General features: G+C 51.8%; 1 protein-coding gene across 1 annotated transcript in view; it reads right to left on the bottom strand.

The window, feature by feature from the left end:
- Positions 1-26,902, bottom strand: part of srcap (Snf2-related CREBBP activator protein) — a 117,529-nt gene that overhangs the window by 70,486 nt on the left and 20,141 nt on the right. The window contains exons 3-6 of the mRNA XM_070870171.1: positions 15,294-15,569; positions 12,471-12,656; positions 10,335-10,475; positions 4,998-5,226 (exon numbers count right to left, since the gene is read on the bottom strand). Coding sequence (XP_070726272.1) covers positions 4,998-5,226; positions 10,335-10,475; positions 12,471-12,656; positions 15,294-15,569 — 832 coding nt within the window. The remainder of the gene's footprint in view (positions 1-4,997; positions 5,227-10,334; positions 10,476-12,470; positions 12,657-15,293; positions 15,570-26,902) is intronic.

The raw sequence follows: 26,902 nt of genomic DNA, 5'->3' as shown, positions 1-26,902 counted from the left end.
TCAAGATGTTGGAACCGTTTGGGTGGAGATAAGGAATAATAAGGGGAAAAAGTCACTGATGGGCGTAGTCTATAGGACCCCTCACAGTAACGACCCTGTTGGACGGAGTATAAATCAAGAAATAATGGGGGCTTGTAATAAAGGAACGGCAATAATCATGGGTGATTGATTGATCAAATGCAAATTGGACAGGGTAGCCTTGAGGAGGAGTTCATAGAGTGTATCCGGGATAGTTTCCTTGAACAGTATGGTGTGGAACAAACCAGGGAGCAGGCCATCTTCGATCTAGTACGGTGTAATGAGGCAGGATTACTAAACAATCTCCGAGTAAAGGATCCTCGAGGAATGAGTGATCATAGCATGGTTGAATTTCAAATTCAGTTGGAGGGTGAGAAAGTTGGTTCTCAAACTTAAATAAAGGAGACTACAAAGGTATGAGTGCAGAGTTGGCCAAGGTGGACTGGGAAAATAGACTAAAGTATGGGACGGTTGATGAGCAGTGGCAGACATTTGAAATATTTCATAACTCGCCAAAAAAAATATCACAATGAGAAGGAAAGACTAAGAAGGGATAACCACCCGTGGGTAACTAAGGAAATAAGGGAGGGTATCAAATTGAAAACAAGGGCATACAAAGTGGCCAAGACTAGTGGGAGGCCGGAGGATTGGGAAATTTTTAAAAGCCAGCAGAGAACGACTAATAAAATGATAGAGGGAAGACAGATTATGAAAGTAAACTAGCACAAAATATAAACAGATAGTAACAGTTTCTACAGGTACAAAAAAGGAAAAAAAGAGTGGCTAAAGTAAATGTTGTTCCTCCAGAGGATGAGACTGGGGAATTAATAATGGGGAACAGGGAAATAGCAGAGACGTTGAACAAATATTTTGTATCGGTCTTCACAGTAGAAGACACTAAAAACATCCCAATAGTGGATACTCAAGAGGCTATAGGGAGGGAGGAACTTAATACAATCACTATCACTAATGAAGTAGTACTCGGTAAAATAATGGGACTAAAGGTGGACAAGTCCCCTGGACCTGATGCCTTACATCCTAGGGTCTTAAAAGAGATAGTGGATGCATTGGTTGTAATCTACCAAAATTCCCTGGATTCTGGGGCGGTTCCAGCAGATTGGAAAACCACAAATGTAACGCCCCTATTTAAAAAAAGGAGGCAGACAAAAAGCAGGAAACTATAGACCAGTTAGCCTAACATCTGTGGTTGGGAAAATGCTGGTGTCCATTATTAAAGAAGCAGTAGCAGGACATTTGGAAAAGCAAAATTCAGTCAGGCAAAGTCAGCGTGGATTTATGAAAGGGAAATCATGTTTGACAAATTTGCTGGCGTTCTGAGCAGGGTAGATAAGGGGGAACTAGTGGATGTGGTGTATTTGGAGTTCCAGTAGGCATTCGATAAGGTGCCTCACAAAAGGTCACTGCACAAGATAAAAGCACCACCGGGTGGGGGAAAAATATTAGCATGGCGAGGATTGGCTAACTAACAGAAAACAGTCGGAATAAATGGGTAATTTTCCGGTTGGCAAACAGTGACTAGTGGGGTGCCGCAGGGATCAGTGCTGGGTCCTCAACTATTTACAATCTATATTAGCGACTTGGATGAAGGGACCGAGTGCAATGTAGCCAAGTTTGCTGACGATACAAAGATGGGTGGGAAAGCAAGTTGTGAGGAGGACACAAAAAATCTACAAAGGGAGATGGACAGACTCAGTGAGTGGGCAAAAATTTGGCAGATGGGCGTATAATGTGGGAAAATGTTGATGTTATCCACTTTGGCAGAAATAATAGAAAAACAAATTATAATTTAAATGGAGAAAGATCGCAAAGTGCCGCAGTACAGAGGGACCTGGGGGTACTTGTGCATGAAACACAAACGGTTAGTATGCAGGTACAGCAAGTGATCAGGAAGGCCAATGGTATGTTGGCCTTTATTGCAAAGGGGGAGAGAGTATAAAAGCAGGGAAATCCTGCTACAACTGCACAGGGTATTGATGAGGCCACACCTGAAATACTGCGTACAGTTTTGGTCTCTGTATTTAAGGAAGGATATAACTTGCATTGGAGGCTGTTCAGTGAAGGTTCACTCGGTTGATTCCTGGGATGAAGGGGTTGTCTTATGAGGAAAGGTTGAGGAGGTTGGACCTACACACATGGGAGTTCAGAAGAATGAGAGGGGATCTTATCGAAAATGATAAGATAATGAGGGGGCTCGACAAGGTGGATACAGAGAAGATATTTCCACTCATAGGGGAAACTAAAACTAGGGGACAGGCTTAGAATAAGGGGCCGCCCATTTAAAACTGAGATGAGGAATTTCTTCTCTCTGAGGCTTGTAAATCTGTGGAATTCTCTGCCCCAGAGAGCTGTGGAGGCTGGGACATTGAATAAATTTAAGGTGGAGATAGACAGATTTTTGAGCGATAAGGGAGCAAAGGGTTATGGGGAGCGGGCAGGGAAGTTGAACTGAGTCCGTGATCAGATCAGCCACGATCGTATTAAATGGTGGAGCAGGCTCGAGGGGGCCAAATGGCCGATTCCTGCTCCTATTTCTTATAACTTCTTCGAAATAGTGCCATGGGATTTTTTGCATCCACCCAAGCACGCAAACGGGGCCTCGGTTTAACGTCTCATCCGAAAGACGGCAGCTCCGACAGTGCAGCGCTCCCTCAGTACTTCACTGGGAGTGTCAACCTGGATTTATGTGCTTAAGTCCCTGGAGTGGGATTTGAACCCACAACCTTCTGACTCAGTGCTGCCCACTGAGCCACAGCTGACAACGAGGGAAGGCGCTCAGTCCTCTTCCCTCGGCCTTCCCCCACCTTCCCATAGCCGCTGCACACGTGCGCGAACCCAATTTTTTCTGTCGCTCGCTCTCTGTGGATGGTAGAAAAGCTTTGGGGAGTCACTCGCCAGACTGTCCAGCCACTGACCTGCACAGGCAGCTGTTGTAGTTCTGCGGCTGGCCCGGTTAAGTTTCTTGTCAAAGGTGGACCCCCGCCCCAGGATGTTGAATGTGGGGGATTCGACGGTGGTAACGTTGCCTATCTCACCAGCCTCAGCCTGCCTGCTGCTGAAACGCTCATCTGTGCATCTGCCCCCCCCCCCCTCCGGGGTCAACTATTCCAATGCTCTCCCGGCCGACCTCCCCTTTGCACCCTGCGTGAACTTCAGCTCATCCACAACACTGCTGCCCTGTATCCTAACTCATGCCGTGTTCCCGCTCACGCGTCACCACCGCACACCACCCCACCCCACCAGCCCGTTCGCTGACCCCAAGAGAGGGTGGAGCAAACATTGTCCCTCCTGCTAAGTAACACGTCCGGCACGGAGAAAGCCGAGCGTGGGTTGCAGCGGAGAATCTCTTTCAGCCCCAGCTACCAAATCCCTGCCTACGGCAATAAGGCAGCGACCTGTTTAAAGGGCTGTGTTTGGCACGTAGGTTTAAACATGCCCCTTTACCAACCCCGTGCTGTACCTGCCCTGGGAGTGTTTGATGGGACAGTGTAGAGGGAGCTTTACTCTGTATCTAACCCCCTGTACCTGCCCTGGGAGTGTTTGATGGGACAGTGTAGAGGGAGCTTTACTCTGTATCTAACCCTCTGTACCTGCCCTGGGAGTGTTTGATGGGACAGTGTAGAGGGAGCTTTACTCTGTATCTAACCCCCTGTACCTGCCCTGGGAGTGTTTGATGGGACAGTGTAGAGGGAGCTTTACTCTGTATCTAACCCCCTGTACCTGTCCTGGGAGTGTTTGATGGGACAGTGTAGAAGGAGCTTTACTCTGTATCTAACCCCGTGCTGTACCTGCCCTGGGAGTGTTTGATGGGACAGTGTAGAGGGAGCTTTACTCTGTATCTAACCCCCTGTACCTGCCCTGGGAGTGTTTGATGGGACAGTGTAGAGGGAGCTTTACTCTGTATCTAACCCTCTGTACCTGCCCTGGGAGTGTTTGATGGGACAGTGTAGAGGGAGCTTTACTCTGTATCTAACCCCCTGTACCTGCCCTGGGAGTGTTTGATGGGACAGTGTAGAGGGAGCTTTACTCTGTATCTAACCCCCTGTACCTGTCCTGGGAGTGTTTGATGGGACAGTGTAGAAGGAGCTTTACTCTGTATCTAACCCCGTGCTGTACCTGCCCTGGGAGTGTTTGATGGGACAGTGTAGAGGGAGCTTTACTCTGTATCTAACCCCCTGTACCTGCCCTGGGAGTGTTTGACAGGACAGTGTAGAGGGAGCTTTACTCTGTATCTAACCTCCTGTACCTGCCCTGGGAGTGTTTGATGGGGACAGTGTAGAGGGAGCTTTACTCTGTATCTAACCCCCTGTACCTGTCCTGGGAGTGTTTCATGGGACAGTGTAGAAGGAGCTTTACTCTGTATCTAACCCCGTGCTGTACCTGCCCTGGGAGTGTTTGATGGGACAGTGTAGAGGGAGCTTTACTCTGTATCTAACCCCCTGTACCTGCCCTGGGAGTGTTTGATGGGACAGTGTAGAGGGAGCTTTACTCTGTATCTAACCCCATGCTGTACCTGCCCTGGGAGTGTTTGATGGGACAGTGTAGAGGGAGCTTTACTCTGTATCTAACCCCCTGTACTGTACCTGCCCTGGGAGTGTTTGATGGGACAGTGTCGAGGGAGCTTTACTCTGTATCTAACCCCGTGCTGTACCTGCCCTGGGAGTGTTTGATGGGACAGTGTAGAGGGAGCTTTACTCTGTGTATCTAACCCCCTGTACCTGCCCTGGGAGTGTTTGATGGGACAGTGTAGAGGGAGCTTTACTCTGTATCTAACCCCGTGCTGTAGCTACCCTGGGAGTGTTTCACACCGGGGTGGTGATGGGAGGTTGGGGAAGACAAGGCGGGAGGAGAAACCGACAAGACGTGCGGACGAGGTGGGTTGGGGGTTGGGGAAAAGAGTCATCGAATGAAGCTACAAGTTGGGGCGCAGACCCACCCAGAAAGAGCCCGGGCGGACTCACCTTCGTCCTCGGTGGCGGAGCCCGAGACGGGCGGGCTGGAGGCAGCCGTTCCTGCCAGGGACGAGCCCAGCTGGGACGAGCCGGGTTTGCTGGCCGGCAGCGACTCGTTCAGGCTCTGGCTCAGCAGGTCAGAGTACTTCTCAGTCTGGCCCACAATGAAGTCCAGCTGCAGGTCCAGGGCCTTCTTTCGCTTTTCCTCCAGGCGAGACTGCTGCTTAAACTGCACCACCTGTCCCCAAAAACACAGAAAAACATCGCCTTGAAGGAGCCAGAGGTGGGGGGGGGGGGGGGGGGGGAGGAGGAGAGAAGAGTGGGGGGGAACCAAGAGTTCAATTCGCATTCGGCCACCCCACTCATTGCACAACGCTATATTAGGGACAAAACTTGTCCATTCAGCCCCTCGAGCCTGTTACACAGGAACAGGAGGAGGCCCATTCAGCCCCTTGAGCCTGTTACATTAGGAACAGGAGGAGGCCCATTCAGCCCCTCGAGCCTGTTACACAAGAACAGGAGGAGGCCCATTCAGCCTCTCGAGCCTGTTACACAGGAACAGGAGGAGGCCCATTCAGCCCCTCGAGCCTGTTACACAGGAACAGGAACAGGCCATTCAGCCCCTCGAGCCTGTTACATTAGGAACAGGAGGAGGCCCATTCAGCCCCTCGAGCCTGTTACATTAGGAACAGGAGGAGGCCCATTCAGCCCCTCGAGCCTGTTACATTAGGAACAGGAGGAGGCCCATTCAGCCTCTCGAGCCTGTTACACAGGAACAGGAGGAGGCCCATTCAGCCCCTTGAGCCTGTTATATTAGGAACAGGAGGAGGCCCATTCAGCCCCTCGAGCCTGTTACATTAGCAACAGGAGGCGGCCCATTCAGCCCCTCGAGTCTGTTACATTAGGAACAGGAGGAGGCCCATTCAGCCCCCTGAGCCTGTTACACAGGAACAGGAGGAGGCCCATTCAGCCCCTCGAGCCTGTTACACAGGAACAAGAGGAGGCCCATTCAGCCCCCTGAGCTTGTTACATTAGGAACAGGAGGAGGCCCATTCAGCCCCTCGAGCCTGTTACATTAGGAACAGGAGGAGGCCCATTCAGCCCCTCGAGCCTGTGACACAGGAACAAGAGGAGGCCCATTCAGCCCCCTGAGCTTGTTACATTAGGAACAGGAGGAGGCCCATTCAGCCCCTCGAGCCTGTTACATTAGGAACAGGAGGAGGCCCATTCAGCCCCTCGAGCCTGTGACACAGGAACAGGAGGAGGCCCATTCAGCCCCCTGAGCCTGTTACACAGGAACAGGAGGAGGCCCATTCGGCCCCTTGAGCCTGTTACATTAGGAACAGGAGGAGGCCCATTCAGCCCCTCGAACCTCTTCCGCCATTCAATCACATCATGACTGATCTGTACACGCGAACAGGAGGCGGTCATTCAGCCCCTCGAACCTGCACCGCTCCATTCAATCAAATCGTGGCTAATCTGTATCTTAACTCGATTAAGCCGCCTTGTTTCCGTAACCCTTACCCACCAAATATAGACCAATTTCAGTCTTGAAAGCATCCAATTGACTCTTTGCCCCAACAGCTCATTTCGGGGGGGGGGGGGGGGGGTGTTCCAGATCTCCAATAACCCTGTGTGTGAAGTGCTTCGTGATATCCATCACTCCTGAACGGGCCTGGGTCGAATTTTAAGGTCACGCCCCCTTCTTTCGCACCCAACCAGAGTAAATAGTTTCTCTACCTACCACCCCATCCGCTCCTTCAAATCATCTTTCACACCTCGATCAGATTAAAAACCTCGATCGGATCAACCCGTAATCTTCTAAACTCAATGGAATACAACAAGCCGAGTCCACACAACAACACCGTCTTAATTTACCCCTTTCAGCCCCGGATCATGTCGCAACAGAACAGCTGACTCGCCCTCTGCAGTCCCGTTTAAAATTCTAATTCCCAATCCACAATTGCCTCGCGCCCATGGTGTCAGCGAGTCCTCCATCCCAACAGCTTGTCCCTTACTCCCTCCCTCCCAGGGATCAGCTTCCGACCCCCACATTCACACCACCAAGGACGCCTACTTACATCTTTTTTTTTTATATATAAAGTTATTCGTTCACGAGAAGTGGGCATCGCTGGCGATGCCAACATGAATTGCCCGTCCGTAATTGGCCTCGAGGTGGTGGTGGTGGTGGTGAACCACCACCTTGAAGTGTTAGGAGGAGTGGGGTTCGAACCCACGAGAGTATCAACCCATTGGATCTTGCGTCCAACGCCTGAACCCACAAGGCCATCCTGGCCGCCACCTTGAACCGTTGCGGTGTGTGTGGTGAAGGTACTCCCACACAGTGCTGACTTTGTTGTAGCGGTATAACGGAGTGGCTCGCTGGGCCATTTCAGAGGGCAGCTAAGAGCCAACCACATTGCTGTGGGTCTTAAGTCACCTATAAGCCAGACCACCCAGTTGGGTTTTTTCCCCGACAATACGGTCACCGTATCATGGTCATTGCTGAATACGAGCTTTTTAATTCCAAATTTGTTTAATGAACCATTAAAATCCACCGAGCTTTACACGCGGGTCTCCAAATTATTCGTCTGGATTGCTAGTGACAACCACTATGCCACAACCTCAAGGGTGCAGGTGATGTTACCTCCGTAACGTCGCCCGTCTCCGTCACTGCCTCAGCGGCTGGGTCCCTCAGCAGTGCCTTCATTTCCTCCACGCTCGATGATTCCACTGCTCCCCTGGCCACCCTCCCACCTTGCACGCTCCGTAACCATCAGCTCGTCTGACGCTTGCGCTGTGTCCGCACCGGTTTCCCTGCACCGTCAGCCCCACCCCACCATGCAGAGGGTGGAGGGTGCAGCAAACATTGTCCCTCCGGCTAAGTAACACGTCCGGCACGGAGAAAGCCGAGCGTGGGTTGCAGCGGAGAATCGCTTTCAGCCCCAGCTACCAAATCCCTGCCTACAGCAATAAGGCAGCGACCTGTTTAAAGGGCTGTGTTTGGCACGTAGAAACATAGACAATAGGTGCAGGAGTAGGCCATTCGGCCCTTCGAGCCTGCACCGCCATTCAATGAGTTCATGGCTGAACATGCAACTTCAGTACCCCATTCCTGCTTTCTCGCCATACCCCTCGATCCCCCGAGTAGTAAGGACGACATCTAACTCCTTTTTGAATATATTTAGTGAATTGGCCTCAACAACTTTCTGTGGTAGTGAATTCCACAGGTTCACCACTCTCTGGGTGAAGAGGTTTCTCCTCATCTCAGTCCTAAATGGCTTACCCCTTATCCTTAGACTGTGTCCCCTGGTTCTGGACTTCCCCAAACATCGGGAACATTCTTCCTGCATCTAACCTGTCTAAACCCGTCAGAATTTTAAACGTTTCTATGAGGTCCCCTCTCATTCTTCTGAACTCCAGTGAATACAAGCCCAGTTGATCCAGTCTTTCTTGATAGGTCAGTCCTGCCATCCCAGGAATCAGTCTGGTGAACCTTCACTGCACTCCCTCAATAGCAAGAATGTCCTTCAAGTTAGGAGAACAAAACTGTACACAATACTCCAGGTGTGGCCTCACCAAGGCCCTGTACAACTGTAGTAACACCTCCCTGCCCCTGTACTTAAATCCCCTCGCTATGAAGGCCAACATGCCATTTGCTTTCTTAACCACCTGCTGTACCTGCATGCCAACCTTCAATGACTGATGTACCATGACACCCAGGTCTCGTTGCACCTCCCCTTTTCCTAATCTGTCACCATTCAGATAATAGTCTGTCTCTGTTTTTACCACCAAAGTGGATAACCTCACATTTATCCACATTATACTTCATCTGCCATGCATTTGCCCACTCACCTAACCTAACCTATCCAAGTCACTCTGCAGCCTCATAGCATCCTCCTCGCAGCTCACACTACCACCCAACTTAGTGTCATCCGCAAATTTGGAGATACTACATTTAATCCCTCGTCAAAATCATTAATGTAGTGTAAACAGCTGGGGCCCCAGCACAGAACCTTGCGGTACCCCACTAGTCACTGCCTGCCATTCTGAAAAGTACCCATTTACTCCTACTCTTTGCTTCCTGTCTGACAACCAGTTCTCAATCCACGTCAGCACACTACCCCCAATCCCATGTGCTTTAACTTTGCACATTAATCTCTTATGTGGGACCTTGTCGAAAGCATTCTGAAAGTCCAAATAAACCACATCAACTGGTTCCCACTTGTCCACTCTACTGGAAACATCCTCAAAAAATTCCAGAAGATTTGTCAAGCATGATTTCCCTTTCACAAATCCATGCTGACTTGGACCTATCATGTCACCTCTTTCCAAATGCGCTGCTATGACATCCTTAATAACTGATTCCATCATTTTACCCACTACCGATGTCAGGCTGACCGGTCTGTAATTCCCTGTTTTCTCTCTCCCTCCTTTTTTAAAAAGTGGGGTTACATTGGCTACCCTCCACTCCATAGGAACGTAGGTTTAAACATGCCCCTTTACCATCCCCATGCGGTGCCTGCACTGGGAGTGTTTGATGGGACAGTGTAGAGGGAGCTTTACTCTGTATCTAACCCCGTGCTGTACCTGCCCTGGGAGTGTTTGATGGGACAGTGTAGAGGGAGCTTTACTCTGTATCTAACCCCGTGCTGTACCTGCCCTGGGAGTGTTTGATGGGACAGTGTCGAGGGAGCTTTACTCTGTATCTAACCCCCTGTACCTGCCCTGGGAGTGTTTGATGGGACAGTGTAGAGGGAGCTTTACTCTGTATCTAACCCCCTGTACCTGCCCTGGGAGTGTTTGATGGGACAGTGTAGAGGGAGCTTTACTCTATCTGACCCCATGCTGTACCTGCCCTGGGAGTGTTTGATGGGACAGTGTCGAGGGAGCTTTACTCTGTATCTAACCCCCTGTACCTGCCCTGGGAGTGTTTGATGGGACAGTGTAGAGGGAGCTTTACTCTGTATCTAACCCCCTGTACCTGCCCTGGGAGTGTTTGATGGGACAGTGTAGAGGGAGCTTTACTCTGTATCTAACCCCCTGTACCTGCCCTGGGAGTGCTTGATGGGACAGTGTCGAGGGAGCATTACTCTGTATCTAACCCCCTGTACCTGCCCTGGGAGTGTTTGATGGGACAGTGTAGAGGGAGCTTTACTCTGTATCTGACCCCATGCTGTACCGTGCTGATCCCTGTTACACACTAACCCTTTGCTCCCCGTCTCAGAACACCTCCACTTCACACCTCAGTTAGACGAAAGACTTCCACATGTATTTCAGTAATGCTCAACAGGCGAGGCGAGGCTTGACATTCGTTGAGCTCTGACCAGTCCACGCCCCTCTTACCTTCTCCACGTTGGTCCAGAATTGCTTGACCTCCTTGGCGATGGTGGAGGCGATGCGCCGTAGCTTGGCCTGCTCGTCCCGCTTGGCCCTCTCCTCCTTCTGCCGCTGTTCCTCGTGGAAACGCAGAACGGTCCTGGCCACCTGCAGGAGGGGGAGAAGACGAGAGACCGAGATCTCGGGGTTAAGAGCGGAGAAGCAGAACCCCGGGAAAGAGCCACGCGCCAAGAGTAGGCCATGAGGGATGGAACTGGGCCTTTTCTGCGCTGCATGTGGGTCTAGCGCCTTTAACAGTGAAACGTCCCAAGCCGCTTCACAGGAGTATTATGCGATAAAAATTTGACACAGCCACATAAGAAATTAGCGTACGTGACTAAAAGCTTTGTCAAAGAGGTATGTTTTAAGGAGCGTCTTGAAGGAGGAGAGAGGGGTAGAGAGGCGGAGAGGTTTAGGGATGGAGTTCCAGAGCTTGGGGCCCAGGCAACAGAAGGCACGGCCACCGATGGTGGAGCGATTATAATCAGGGATGGTCAGGGGGGCAGAATTAGAGGAGCGCAGACATCTCGGGGGGGTTGTGGGGCTGGAGGAGGTTACAGAGATAGGGAGGGATATGGGGCTAGAGGAGATTAGAGATAGGAGAGGGGGTGAGGGCCATGGAGGGATTTGAAAGGATGAGAAATTTGAAATCGAGGCATTGCTTAACCAGGAGCCAATGTCGGTCAGCGATCACAGGGGGTGATGGGTGAGCGGGACTCGGTGCGAGTTAGGACACGGGGCAGCGAGCACAGGGGGGTGATGGGTGAGCGGGACTGGGTGCGAGTTAGGACACGGGGGCAGCGAGCACAGGGGGTGATGGGTGAGCGGGACTCGATGCGGGTTAGGACACGGGGTCAGCGAGCACAGGGGGTGATGGGTGAGCGGGACTGGGTGCGAGTTAGGACACGGGGGCAGTGAGCACAGGGGGTGATGGGTGAGCGGGACTGGGTGCGAGTTTGGACACGGGGGCAGCGAGCACAGAGGATGATGGGTGAGCGGGACTCGGTGCGAGTTAGGACACGGGGGCAGTGAGCACAGGGGGTGATAGGTGAGCGGGACTCGGTGCGAGTTAGGACACGGGGGCAGTGAGCACAGGGGGTGATGGGTGAGCGGGACTCGGTGCGAGTTAGGACACGGGGGCAGCCGGGTTTTGGATCAGCTCGAGTTTACGTCGGGTAGAATGTGGGAGGCCGGCCAGGAGTGCGTTGGAATAGTCAAGTCTGCAGGTAACAAAGGCACAGATGAGGGCTTCAGCAGCAGATGAGCTGAGGCAAGGGGCAGAGACGGGCGATGTTACGGAGGAGGAAATAGGCGGTTTTAGTTATGCTGCGGATATGTGGCCGCAAGCTCATTTCAGGGTCAACATGACAGCGAGGTTGCGAACAGTCTGGTTCAGCCTCAGACAGGAGTTGGGGAGTGCCAACGTCGGGTGCCAGATTAGCTAACAGCACCATGCCAGTGATGAAGCAGAATCTCCCGTTTTCCCCCCCCCTCCCCATCCCACCTAGCTTCAAACAGAAGAGCAGATTCTAGCAGGTTCGGCATATCCAGAAGAGAGCCATTAGCAGTCACAACGTTCGTGAACAATCAAAGAACAGGACATAGAAAATAGGTGCAGGAGTAGGCCATTCGGCCCTTCGAGCCTGCACCACCATTCAATATGATCATGGCTGATCATTCACCTCAGTACCCCATTCCTGCTTTCTCTCCGTACCCCTTGATCCCTTTAGCCGTAAGGGCCACATCTAACTCCCTTTTGAATATATCTAACGAACTGGCCTCAACAACTTTCTGTGGTAGAGTATTCCACAGGTTAACAATTCTCTGGGTAAAGAAGTTTCTCCTCATCTCGGTCCTAAATGGCCTACCCCTTATCCTTAGACTGTGAGCCCTGGTTCTGAACTTCCCCAACATCGGGAACATTCTTCCTGCATCTAACCTGTCCAGTCCCGTCAGAATTTTATGTTTCTATGAGATCCCCTCTCATCCTTCTAAACTCCAGTGAATACAGGCCCAGTCAATCCAGGCTCTCCTCCTATGTCAGTCCAGCCACCCCGGGAATCAGTCTGGTGAACCTTCGCTGCACTCACAGGCGGGCCTCACCTTCCTTGCCACGCCTCTCTTCCAGCGCCGCTCCTGCGCAAAGTCGCCCGACAGCCACTGCATTTCCTCGCACAGGTAGTCCCAGTGTGTCTTGGGCCGGGTGGGTTCCTGCACCCGGTTCAGTCTCTTCAGGGACCAGAGCCCCTCCCTTCGCAGTTCAGCAATCCGGTGCTCAATCTTAGCTTCCTGCACCCGCGGGCGGGAGAGAAGAAATAAAGTCAAGCGTTGAGATTTTGTCTTGTGACCTGCTAAAATAAGCGGGGCAGGGGGAGGGGGAAGAGAGCCACCGAGCGGGGCGGGGGGGGGGAGCGCCATCGGGGGGGGATAGAACAGCAGGAGGGGAAGGCGAAAAGGCCCAGTAGGGAGGGAGGGGGGGCTTGATAGAACACGAAGGAAGGAGGGAGGGAGAGGGCCCTATAGGGAGAAGGCCCAGGGGGGCGAGTGGGGAATAGAACACGAGGGGAGGAGGGAGGGTGAGGGCTCTATAGGGAGAAGGCCCTGGGGGGGCGAGTGGGGAATAGAACACGAGGGGAGGAGGGAGGGTGAGGGCCCTATAGGGAGAAGGCCCGGGGGGAGAGTGGGGAATAGAACACGAGGGGAGGAGGGAGGGAGAGGGCCCTATATGGAGAACGCCAGGGGGGCGAGTTGGGAATAGAACACGAGGGGAGGAGGGAGGGAGAGGGCCCTACATGGAGAACGCCAGGGGGGCGAGTTGGGAATAGAACACGAGGGGAGGAGGGAGGGAGAGGGCCCTATTGGGAGAACGCCAGGGGGGCGAGTGGGGAATAGAACACGAGGGGAGGAGGGAGGGTGAGGGCCCTATAGGGAGAAGGCCAGGGGGGCGAGTGGGGAATAGAACACGAGGGGAGGAGGGAGGGAGAGGGCCCTATAGGGAGAAGGCCCTGGGAGGGGGGGGGGGGGGGAATAGAACACGAGGGGAGGAGGGAGGGTGAGGGCTCTATAGGGAGAAGGCCCTTGGGGGGCGAGTGGGGAATAGAACACGAGGGGAGGAGGGAGGGTGAGGGCCCTATAGGGAGAAGGCCCTGGGGGGGGCGAGTGGGGAATAGAACATGAGGGGAGGAGGGAGGGAGAGGGCCCTATAGGGAGAAGGCCAGGGGGGCGAGTGGGGAATAGAACACGAGGGGAGGAGGGAGGGAGAGGGCCCTATAGGGAGAAGGCCCTGGGAGGGGGGGGGGCGAGTGGGGAATAGAACACGAGGGGAGGAGGGAGGGTGAGGGCTCTATAGGGAGAAGGCCCTGGGGGGGCGAGTGGGGAATAGAACACGAGGGGAGGAGGGAGGGTGAGGGCCCTATAGGGAGAAGGCCCGGGGGGCGAGTGGGGAATAGAACACGAGGGGAGGAGGGAGGGAGAGGGCCCTATATGGAGAACGCCAGGGGGGCGAGTTGGGAATAGAACACGAGGGGAGGAGGGAGGGAGAGGGCCCTACATGGAGAACGCCAGGGGGGCGAGTGGGGAATAGAACACGAGGGGAGGAGGGAGGGTGAGGGCCCTATAGGGAGGACGCCAGGAGGGCGAGTGGGGAATAGAACATGAGGGGAGGAGGGAGGGTGAGGGCCCTATAGGGAGGACGCCAGGAGGGCGAGTGGGGAATAGAACACGAGGGGAGGAGGGAGGGTGAGGGCCCTATAGGGAGAAAGCCCTGGGGGGGGCGAGTGGGGAATAGAACATGAGGGGAGGAGGGAGGGAGAGGGCCCTATAGGGAGAACGCCAGGGGGGCGAGTGGGGAATAGAACACGAGGGGAGGAGGGAGGGTGAGGGCCCTATAGGGAGAACGCCAGGGGGGCGAGTGGGGAACAGGACACGAGGGGAGGAGGGAGGGTGAGGGCCCTATAGGGAGGACGCCAGGAGGGCGAGTGGGGAATAGAACACGAGGGGAGGAGGGAGGGTGAGGGCCCTATAGGGAGGACGCCAGGAGGGCGAGTGGGGAATAGAACACGAGGGGAGGAGGGAGGGTGAGGGCCCTATAGGGAGAAGGCCCTGGGGGGGGCGAGTGGGGAATAGAACATGAGGGGAGGAGGGAGGGAGAGGGCCCTATAGGGAGAACGCCAGGGGGGCGAGTGGGGAATAGAACACGAGGGGAGGAGGGAGGGTGAGGGCCCTATAGGGAGGACGCCAGGGGGGCGAGTGGGGAACAGGACACGAGGGGAGGAGGGAGGGTGAGGGCCCTATAGGGAGGACGCCAGGGGGGCGAGTGGGGAATAGAACACGAGGGGAGGAGGGGGGGAGAAGGCCCTATAGGGAGAACGCCAGGGGGGCGAGTGGGGAATAGAACACGAGGGGAGGAGGGAGGGTGAGGGCCCTATAGGGAGGACGCCAGGGGGGCGAGTGGGGAACAGGACACGAGGGGAGGAGGGAGGGTGAGGGCCCTATAGGGAGGACGCCAGGGGGGCGAGTGGGGAATAGAACACGAGGGGAGGAGGGAGGGAGAGGGCCCTATAGGGAGAACGCCAGGGGGGCGAGTGGGGAATAGAACACGAGGGGAGGAGGGAGGGTGAGGGCCCTATAGGGAGAACGCCAGGGGGGGCGAGTGGGGAATAGAACACGAGGGGAGGAGGGAGGGAGAGGGCCCTATAGGGAGAACGCCAGGGGGGGCGAGTGGGGAATAGAACACGAGGGGAGGAGGGAGGGAGAGGGCCCTATAGGGAGAACGCCAGGGGGGGCGAGTGGGGAATAGAACACGAGGGGAGGAGAGGGGGAGAAGGCAGGCCGCTAACTCTGCACAGGCCGGGTTTGGAGCCTGGGCACTGAGTTTTGCAGCCGAGCCACCACGTCGACAGGGAGCAGCCCCCCGGGCCCACTCACATGCTTGGCTTGCTCGGCGATCTCGGCGTGGGTCTTGTCCCACGGCTGCCCCTTCACGATCTGGTTGCAGTGGCCGAGGTCGGGGATCCAGAGGCCGGGGATGAGCCCGCCCCTGGACTGCAGCTTGGGCGAGGTGAAGGACGGCGGCCCGTCGAGGGAGTCGTTGGCGAGCGATCCCAGGTGGGCCGGGGAGGCACCCGCACTCGAGGCGGGCGAAGACGAGGAGGCTGGCGATACTGGACTGCTGCCAGTCATTCTCTCCTTGTTCTGTGCAATCTGCAAAGAAGATTATCGCCGTTAGAATGAGAGAGAGTTACAGCACAGAGGGAGGCCATTCAGCCCATCATGTCCGCACCGGCCGACCAAGAGCTACCCAGCCTAATCCCACCTCTCGGTCCGTAGCCCTGTAGGTTACGGCACTTCAAGTCGGATCAGCCATGATCCTATTAAATGGCGGAGCAGGCTCGAGGGGCTGTATGGCCGACTCCTGCTCCTATTTCTTATGTGCACATCCAGGTACTTTTTAAATGTGGTGAGGGTTTCTGCCTCTACCACCCTTTCAGGCCGTGAGTTCCGCCCCAGACCCCCACCGCCCTCTGAGTGAAGACATTTCCCCTCCAATAACCTCTTCGCCCAGTCTCTCGCTCCAATTACTTTAAATCTAGGCCAGCTGGCTAAGAGAAACAGGTCCTACTTATCCACTATCTAGGCCCCTCACAATTTTATACGCCAGCATTATGGACGGTGCAGTCCCTCGGAGTCGAGGATGACTTGCTTCCACTCAAAAGGTGGGTTCCGAGGTGACCGTGGGTTCCGAGGTGACCGAAGAGTTCAATGTCGGACCGACAGGTGGGACAGACAGACGTTGAGGGAAAGGGTGGGTGGGGAGACTGGTTTGCCGCACGCTCCTTCCGCTGCCTGCGCTTGCTTTCTGCACGCTCTCGGCGACGAGACTCGAGGTGCTCAGCGCCCTCCCGGATGCACTCCCCTCCACTTTGGCCGGTCGTGGACCAGAGATTCCCAGGAGCCGACGGGGACGTTGCACTTTATCAGGGAGGCTTTGAGAGTGGCCTTGAAGCGCTTCCTCTGCTCGCTTGTCGTAGGACCCGTGCTTTGGGAAACATGCGGTGCAGTGTGGCCCGCCCAACAGAGCTGATCGAAGCATCGACCACGCTCTATGCTGGAGATGTCGGCCTGAGCGAGATCACCGACGGTGCCAGTGGATTTGCAGGATCTTGTGGAGGCAGGGCTGGTGGTACTACTCCAGCGTTGTGAGGCGTCTGCTGTATATAGTGCATGTCTCTGAGCCATACAGGAGGGCGGGTATCCCTACTGCCCTGTAGACCGTACGATCAGGACCTCAAATCCAGCACCAAGCAATCTGATACACCCAAGTAAGGTCTCCCCTCAGCCTTCTCTGTTCCAAAGAAAACAACCCCAGCCTATCCAATCTTTCCTCATCGCTAAAATTCTCCAGTCCAGGCAACATCCTGGTAAATCTCCTCTGTACCCTCTCCAGTGCAGTCACATCTTTCCTGTAATGTGGTGACCAGAACTGCACGCAGTACTCCAGCTGTGGCCTAACCCAGTGTTTTATACAGTTCAAGCATAACCCCCCCCTGCTCTTGTATTCCATGTCTCAGCTAATAAAGGCAGGCATTCCATATGCCGTCTTAACCACCTTATCTACCTGGCCTGCTACTTTCAGCGATCTGTGGACCTGCACTCCAAGGTCCCTCTGTTCCTCTACACTTCTCGAGAGTCCTGCCATTTATTGTGTATTCCCTCGCCTTGTTAGACCTCCCCAAATGCATTACCTCACACTTCTCCCGATTGAATGCCATTTGTCACTGTTCTGCCCACCTGACCAGTTCATCGATATCTTCCTGCAGTCCACAGCTTTCTTTTTCATTATCGATCACGTGGCCAATTTTAGTCTTTTCGTGAGGGAGGTGGGGTAGTTTGCCCGCGTGCGCCAACTCAGTCCCACACCGGGTGTGACATCAACTAACTCAGCCCAGGCTGAGGGTGGAGTGGAGCCTGGGCTTTTCCTGCTGTGGGGGATTCACTCTGTGTGTTGTAGGCGCCGCAGGAGGTTAGTGAGTTCGGGAAAATGCCAGAGCGGGAACCAACGGGCTCGTGGGGTTGAATGGGATTTGGTGCAGGTTAGGAAACAGGCAGCAGAGTTTGGAATGAGCTCAAGTCGACAAGAGAGTGCAAGGCTGGCCAGGAGAGCCTTGGAACAATCGACCATGTACAGTAGACACCTCAAGTCGCTGGAGAAATACCACCAGCGATGTCTCCGCAAGATCCTGCAAATCCCCCGGGAGGACAGACGCACCAACGTTAGCGTCCTCGACCAGGCCCAACATCCCCAGCATCGAAGCACTGACCACACTCGACCAGCTCCACTGGGCAGGCCACATTGTCCGCATGCCCCGACACGAGACTCCCAAAGCAAGCGCTCTACTCGGAACTCCTTCACGGCAAACAAGCCAAAGGTGGGCAGAGGAAACGTTACAAGGGACCACCCTCAAAGCCCTCCCTGATATAAAGTGCAACATCCCCACCGACACCTGGGAGTCCCTGGGCCCAAAGACCAGTCCGCCCCTAAGTGGAGGGAGTGCATCCGGGAGGGCGCTGAGCACCTCGAGTCTCTGCCGAGAGCGTGCAGAAAACAATCGCAGGCAGCGGAAGGAGCGTGCGGCAAACCAGTCCCACCCTCCCCTTCCCTCAACGTCTGTCTGTCCCACCTGTGACAGGGACTGCACTTCCCGTATTGGACTGTTCAGTCACCGAAGGACTCATTTTGGAAGCAAGTCTTCCTGGATTCCGAGGGACTGCCTGTGATGACGATGGAATAGTCGAGTCTGGAGATAACAAATGCTTGGAGGAGGGTTACAGCAGCAGATAGGCTGATGCAGGGGCAGAGATGGACGATGTTTCTTCTCATCTCAGTCCTAAATGGCCGACCCCTTATTGAGACTGTGATCCCGGGTTCTAGACTCCCCCAGTCCGGGGGAAATACCTTTCCTGCAATTACCCTGTCAAGCCCTGTAAGAATTTTGTATCCTTGAATGAAATCACCTCTGTGGAAAATACTGCAACCACTATCAGGTCAAGATATGTCGCATATACGGGACAACCAGTCACAACGGAACCGGACCCGATCATCACATTATCAAAAGCAAACAAACGGAAAGTCATAGACCGCCAACCTTCATCTAGTCATAGGGTGCATAATCAGGTCAAAGAAAACTGGAGCTGCCTTGTGACTACCACAAGATGTTCTGGAAGGCTGTGGCCTCAGATATGAGTCACCCCATGGGCAGGTTGGGGCATGTAGACCAAGTCTAAGAATGATATAAACGTAGAAGGAAAAGACTAGCCAATCAGAGAGCAGCTCGGAGCAACACCTCGAGAAGCAGGGACATCAAGTTAGGAACTTGAAGCGGGGCACCAGAGCAGAGACTGATCACCTCTGTTTAAACGGGTAACATAATACACATGGTGACAGGGCCTGGGATGACAAGACTGACACGTGAAGAAATACTGGTTCGACTTATATTCACTGGAATTTAGAAGAATGAGAGGGGATCATTCAGGAAATTCTGACGGGATTGGACAGGTTAGATGCAGGAAGAATATTCCCGATGTTGGGGGAAGTCCAGAACCAGGGGTCACACAGTCTAAGGATAAGGGGTAAGCCATTTAGGACCGAGATGAGGAGAAACTTCTTCACCCAGAGAGTGGTGAACCTGTGGAATTCTCTACCACAGAAAGTTGTTGAGGCCAGTTCGTTAGATATATTCAAAAGGGAGTTAGATGTGGCCCTTACGGCTAAAGGGATCAAGGGGTATGGAGAGAAAGCAGGAATGGGGTACTGAGGGAATGATCAGCCATGATCATATTGAATGGTGGTGCAGGCTCGAAGGGCCGAATGGCCTGCTCCTGCACCTATTTTCTATGTTTCTATGTTTGCTTGTCGGTATTTCACTATTTGCTATTAAAGTGTTTCATTGGAATACATGAGACTTGTTTCAATTATTCTCGACACTCAAAGACCTGAACTTTAATTGCGGTCATCATCTTCATGGGCAGTAGTGCTGTGGTGAACTACTAGTCAATCTGACACCCAGTTCACAAAGTCACAGCGAAAATATAGCAACAACCTCTCATTCTCTAAACTTTGAGAATATAAAGTCTTGCTCCAGTTATACAGGGTATTGGTGAGGCCACACCTGGAGTACTGCGTGCAGTTTTGCTCTCCGTATTTACGAAAGGATATACTTGCTATGGAGGCGGTTCAGAGAAGGTTCACTCGGTTGATTCCGGGGTTGACCTATGAGGAAAGGTCGAGTTGATTGGGCCTCTACTCAATGGAATTCAGAAGAATGAGAGGTGATCTTATCGAAACGTATCAGATTATGAGGGGGGGCTCGACAAGGTGGATGCAGAGAGGATGTTTCCACTGATGGGGGGGGGGGGGGGGGGGAGACTAGAACTAGGGGGCATGGTCTTAGAATAAGGGGCCGCCCATTTAAAACTGAGATGAGGAGAAATTTCTTCTGAGGGTCGCAAATCTGTGGAATTCGCTGCCTCAGTGAGCTGTGGAGGCTGGGACATTGAGTAAATTTAAGGCAGAGATGGACAGTTTCTGAATACATCCTTAGTTTGTGTAATCTCTCCTTGTAACTTAACCCTTGAAGTCTGGGTATCATTCTGATAAACCTATGCTACACTCCCTCCAAGACCAGTATATCCTTCCAAAGGTGTGCCCAGAATTGCTCACAGTGCTCCAGGTGTGGTCTAACCAGGGCTTTGTGCAGCTGCGACATAACTAAGAACGTAAGACATAGGAGCAGGAGTAGGCTATTTGGCCCCTCGAGCCTGCTCCGCCATTCAATAAGATCATGGCTGATCTGACCTTGGCCTCAACTCCACTTCCCTGCCCGCTCCCCATAACCCTTCACTCCCTTGTTGCTCAAAAATCTCTCTCTCTCTCTCCGCCTTAAATATATTCCGTGACCCAGCTGTTTACACTGTACATTAATGATTTAGATGAGGGGATTAAATGTAGTATCTCCAAATTTGCGGATGACACTAAGTTGGGTGGCAGTGTGAGCTGCGAGGAGGATGCTGTGAGGCTGCAGAGCGACTTGGATAGGTTAGGTGAGTGGGCAAATGCATGGCAGATGAAGTATAATGTGGATAAATGTGAGGTTATCCACTTTGGTGGTAAAAACAGAGAGACAGACTATTATCTGAATGGTGACAGATTAGGAAAAGGGGAGGTGCAAAGAGACCTGGGTGTCATGGTACATCAGTCATTGAAGGTTGGCATGCAGGTGCAGCAGGCGGTTAAGAAAGCAAATGGCATGTTGGCCTTCATAGCAAGGGGATTTGAGTACAGGGGCAGGGAGGTGTTGCTACAGTTGTACAGGGCATTGGTGAGGCCACACCTGGAGTATTGTGTACAGTTTTGGTCTCCTAACCTGAGGAAGGACATTCTTGCTATTGAGGGAGTGCAGCGAAGGTTCACCAGACTGATTCCCGGGATGGCGGGACTGACCTATCAAGAAAGACTGGATCAACTGGGCTTGTATTCACTGGAGTTCAGAAGAATGAGAGGGGACCTCATAGAAACATATAAAATTCTGACGGGGTTAGACAGGTTAGATGCAGGAAGAATGTTCCCAATGTTGGGGAAGTCCAGAACCAGGGGTCACAGTCTAAGGATAAGGGGTAAGCCATTTAGGACCGAGATGCGGAGGAACTTCTTCACCCAGAGAGTGGTGAACCTGTGGAATTCTCTACCACAGAAAGTTGTTGAGGCCAATTCACTAAATATATTCAAAAAGGAGTTAGATGAGGTCCTTACTGCTAGGGGGATCAAGGGGTATGGAGAGAAAGCAGGAATGGGGTACTGAAGTTGAATGTTCAGCCATGAACTCATTGAATGGCGGTGCAGGCTAGAAGGGCCGAATGGCCTACTCCTGCACCTATTTTCTATGTTTCTATGTAAACGATAAGGGGTTATGGGGAGTGGGCAGGGAGGTGGACCCGAGTCCATGATCGGATCAGCCACGATCATATTAAATGGCGGAGCAGACTCGAGGGGCCGCATGGCCTACTCCTTTAAGAGAATATAAAGACTTGCTCCAGTTATACAGGGTATTGGTGAGGCCACACCTGGGGTACTGCGTGCAGTTTTGGTTTCCATATTTACGAAAGGATACAATTGCTTTGAAGACAGTTCAGAGAATTCCTATTTCTTATGTTTATATCTCTCGTCACAGGACAACGCCCCCCCTCCCCCCACCCCCACATCCCCAGGATCAGTCTGATGAACCTTTGGTTGCACTCCTTCAATGGCAAGTCAATCTTTGTTGCCGCCCCCCCGCCCAAGATCCTGAGGGTATACCAGGGGCAACGGCGCGGGGACGGAAAGTGACGCCGTTGTAGGCGATTCTCTGAATACAACCGGACAGAAAGGAACCGCCCCAGTACAGTCCCACGCTGCTGGATGACAGAGTGTGGTGCGGTCAAGCGCGTCGAGTTCGGCCTACCTGGGAACCAATGTCCCAGGGATCTCGCGCAGGATGCTTTCCAATACATAAACCCCACGCGCGAGATATTTTCAACTCGCCCCACGCACCCCCCCCCCCCCAAAAATAGACGGGGAACATTGCTGTAAACAGTTCTGGACTCCACATTACATGAAAGATAGATAGAGGCACTGGGGAAGGCACAAAAATATTGACTGGAATTATACCAGAACTGATCCATCATAAACGTCATGAAGAGGGACAGAAAATAATCCAAAAGGGACAATGGCCTTTATATCGAGAGGACTAGAGTACATGCGGGTGGAAGAATGAGAGGGGATCTTATTTAAATGGATAAGATTCTGAGGGGGCTTGACAGGGGAGATGCAGAGAGGATGTTTCCCCTCGTGGGGGAAATCTAGAACTAGGGGGCACAGTTTCAGAATAAGGGGTCGCCCATTTAAAATGGAAATGAGGAGGAATTTCTTGACGCTGTGGAATTCTCTGCCCCGGAGAGCTGTGGAGGCTGGGTCACGGAATATATTTAAGGCGGAGAGAGAGAGAGAGAGAGATTTTTGAGCAACAAGGGAGTGAAGGGTTATGGGGAGCGGGCAGGGAAGTGGAGTTGAGGCCAAGATCGGATCAGCCATGATCTTATTGAATGGCGGAGCAGGCTCGAGGGGCCAAATAGCCTACTCCTGCTCCTATGTCTTACGTTCTTAGTTATGTCGCAGACCACACCTGGAGCACTGTGAGCAATTCTGGGCACACCTTTGGAAGGATATACTGGTCTTGGAGGGAGTGCAGCATAGGTTTATCAGAATGATACCCAGACTTCAAGGGTTAAGTTACAAGGAGAGATTACACAAACTAGGGATGTATTCCCGAGAATTTAGACAGTTAAGGGATCTGATCGCAGTTTTCAGGATATTATGGGGAACTGATATGACGTAACAGTTTCAAGGGGCTGAATGGCCTCCTCCTGTTCCCGTCGGGCACGACTGAACACGGTGGGTTTTTTTTCCTCGAAACGAGAAGACGGAGGGGTGACCTGATTCAAAGTCTTGAAAATTATGAAAGGATTTGATCGGGTAGACGTAGAGAAGATGCTTCCACTGGCCAGTGAGACCAGAACTCAGGCCCATAAATATAAGGCAGTCACTAATCAATCCAACAGTGAATTCGGGAGAAACTTCTTTCACCAGAGTAAACTGAGCTTGTACTTTTTAGAAAATTCGTTCCTGGGATGTCCGCATCGCTAGCATTTATTGCCCACCTCTAATTGCCCTTGAGAAGGTGGTGGTGAGCAGTTAAGAATGGGAGGTGATCTCAATGAAATGTATAAAATTCTTAAGGGGACTTGGCAAGGCAGATGTTGAAAGCTCGCTTCCCCCTGGCTAGAGTCTGGAACCCGGGGTCACAATGTTCCCTGTAAATGGCGCACGGCACATTCAAATCTTTGCACCAGCGACTAGCATTGAAAAGCCGGTAAGTAGCCTGAGCAGGACCTCCAGACCGCTGCCTGCACACGGATCGTCAGTCATCGTCTCAGGATAAGGGGTCTGGCCATTTAAGGCCGAGATGAGTCGAAATATCTTCACTCAGAAGGTTGCGAATCTCCGAAATTCTCCGACTCAGAGGCTCAGTCGTTGAGTACATTCAAGGCCGGGAGGGCTAGATTTCTGGACTCGACGGGAATCGAGGGATAGGGTGGGAAAGTGGAGTTGAAGGCGAAGAACAGTCGCGGTCTTATTGAACGCGGAGCAGTCTCAAGTGTCCGCAAGGCCTACTCCTGCACCTAATGTTCAGAGTGGCGAGAATGTGGAACGCGCTACCACGTGGAGTGGTTGAGACGGATGGCAGAGATCCATTTATGGGGAAGTCAGATAAACAGGAGGGAGAAAGGAATTGAAAGATATGTTGAGTGTCAGTTGGGGCTCAGTGGGCACCACACTCGCCCGAGTTAGAAGATTGTGGGTTCAAGTCCCACTGGGACTTGAGCACATAAATCGCGGCTGATGCAGTATAATGTGGGTAAATGTGAGGTTATCCACTTTGGTGGTTAAAAACAGGAAGGCAGATTATCTGAATGGTGACAGATTAGTAAAAGGGGAGGTGCAACGGGACCTGGGTGCCATGGTACATCAGTCATTGAAAGTAGGGATGCAGGTACAGCAGGCAGTAAAGAAAGCAAATGGCAGAGAGGGCTCTGAGCTAGTTAGAGTGGGTGAGAGCTCAGATGAACAGGACCCCAAGAAAGAATGCAAAAGGCAGGAGGCAACAGAGCAGAGTAGCACGGGGGTAAGTGTAAACCACAAGGTGATAGGAAGGGACAATATGTATGAATATAAAGGGGCTGCAGGGGAGTCAAAACTAAAAATCATGGATTAAAAACTAGGATTAAAACACTACCTAAATGCACGCAGCTTTCGAAATAAAGTAAATGAGTTGACGGCACAAATCATTACAAATGGGTATGATTTGGTGGCCATTACAGAAACGTGGTTGCAGGGTGGCCAAGACTGGGAATTAAACATACAGGGGTATCTGACAATTCGGAAAGGTAAACAAGGAGGGAAAGGAGGTGGGGTAGCTCTGTTCATAAAGGATGATATCAGGGCAGTTGAGAGAGACGATATTGGCTCTAATGAACAAAATGTCAAATCATTGTGGGTGGAGATTAGAGATAGTAAGGGGGAAAAGTCACTGGTGAACGTAGTTTATAGGCCCCCAAATAATAACTTCATGGTGGGGCGGGCAATAATCAAGGGAATAATGGAGGCATGTGAAAAAGGAACGACAGTAATCATGGGGGATTTTAACCTACATATCGATTGGTCAAATCAAATCGCACGGAGTAGCCTGGAGGAGGAATTCATAGAATGCATACGGGATTGTTTCTTAGAACAGTATGTTACAGAACCTACAAGGGAGCAAGCTATCTTAGATCTGGTCCTGTGTAATGAGACAGGAATAATAAACAATCTACTAGTAAAAGATCCTCTCGGATGAGTGATCACGGTATGGTTGAATTTGTAATACAGATTGAGGGTGAGGAAGTAGTGTCTCAAACGAGCGTACTATGCTTAAACAAAGGGGACTACAGTGGGATGAAGGCAGAGTTGGCTAAAGTAGACTGGGAACACAGACTAAACGGTGGCATAATTGAGGAACAGTGGAGGACTTTTAAGGAGCTCTTTCATAGTGCTCAACAAAAATATATTCGTGAAAAAGGGCGGTAAGAGAAGGTATAACCAGCCAAGGATAACCAAGGAAATAAAGGAGAGTATCAAATTAAAAACCAATGCGTATAAGGTGGCCAAGGTTAGTGGGAAACTAGAAGATTGGGAAAATTTTAAACGACAGCAAAGAATGACTAAGAAAGCAATAAAGAAAGGAAAGATAGATTACGAAAGTAAACTTGCGCAAAATATAAAAACAGATAGTAAAAGCTTTTATCGATATATAAAACGGAAAAGAGTGACTAAAGTAAATGTTGGTCCCTTAGATGATGAGATGGGGGATTTAATAATGGGAAATGTGGAAATGGCGGAGACCTTAAACAATTATTTTGCTGCGGTCTTCACAGTGGAAGACACAAAAACCATGCCAAAAATTGCTGGTCATGGGAATGTGGGAAGGGAGGACCTTGAGATAATCACTATCACTAGGAGGGCAGTGCTGGACAGGCTAATGGATCTCGAGGTAGACAAGTCCCCTGGTCCTGATGAAATGCATCCCAGGGTATTAAAAGAGATGGCGGAAGTTATAGCAGATGTATTAGTTATAATCTACCAAAATTCTCTGGACTCTGGGGAGGTACCAGCGAATTGGAAAGCAGCTAATGTAACGCCTGTTTAAAAAAGGGGGCAGACAAAAGGCAGGTAACTATAGGCCGGTTAGTTTAACATCTGTAGTGGGGAAAATGCTTGAAGCTATCATTAAGGAAGAAATAGCGGGACATCTGGATAGGAATAGTGCAATCAAGTAGACGCAACATGGATTTATGAAGGGGAAATCATGTTTAACTAATTTACTGGAATTCTTTGATATAACGAGTATGGTGGATAGAGGTGTACCGATGGATGCGGTGTATTTAGATTTCCAGAAGGCATTCGATAAGGTGCCACACAAAAGGTTACTGCGGAAGATAAAGGTACGCGGAGTCAGAGGAAATGTATTAGCATGGATAGAGAATTGGCTGGCTAACAGAAAGCAGAGAGTCGGGATAAATGGGTCCATTTCGGGTTGGAAATTGGTGGTTAGTGGTGTGCCACAGGGATCGGTGCTGGGACCACAACTGTTTACAATATATATAGATGACCTGGAAGAGGGGACAGAGTGTAGTGTAACAAAATTTGCAGATGACACAAAGATTAGTGGGAAAGCTGGTTGTGTAAAGGACAGAGAGGCTGCAAAGAGATTTAGATAGGTTAAGCGAATGGGCTAAGGTTTGGCAGATGGAATACAATGTCGGAAAATGTGAGGTCATCCACCTTGGATAAAAAATAGTAAAAGGGATTATTATTTGAATGGGGAGAAATTACAACATGCTGCGGTGCAGAGGGACCTGGGGGTCCTTGTGCATGAAACTCTTTTAGAGTCTACCTATAAAACACATGAATCCCAAAAAGTTAGTTTGCAGGTGCAGCAGGTAATCAGGAAGGCGAATGGAATGTTGGCCTTCATTGCGAGAGGGATGGAGTACAAAAGCAGGGAGGTCCTGCTGCAACTGTACAGGGTATTGGTGAGGCCGCATCTGGAGTACTGCGTGCAGTTTTGGTCACCTTACTTAAGGAAGGATAGACTAGCTTTGGAAGGGGTACAGAGACGATTCACAAGGCTGATTCCGGAGATGAGGGGGTTACCTTATGATGATAGATTGAGTAAACTAGGTCTTTACTCGTTGGAGTTCAGAAGGATGAGGGGTGATCTTATAGAAACATTTAAAATAATGAAAGGGATAGACAAGATAGAGGCAGAGAGGTTATTTCCTCTGGTTGGGGAGACTAGAACTAGGGGGCACAGCCTCAAAATACGGGGGAGCCAATTTAAAACAGA

The sequence above is a fragment of the Pristiophorus japonicus genome, unplaced genomic scaffold, assembly GCF_044704955.1.
Source record: "Pristiophorus japonicus isolate sPriJap1 unplaced genomic scaffold, sPriJap1.hap1 HAP1_SCAFFOLD_118, whole genome shotgun sequence".
Classification (NCBI taxonomy): Eukaryota; Metazoa; Chordata; class Chondrichthyes; family Pristiophoridae; genus Pristiophorus; species Pristiophorus japonicus.
This window is presented reverse-complemented; position numbering and strand designations above follow the sequence as displayed.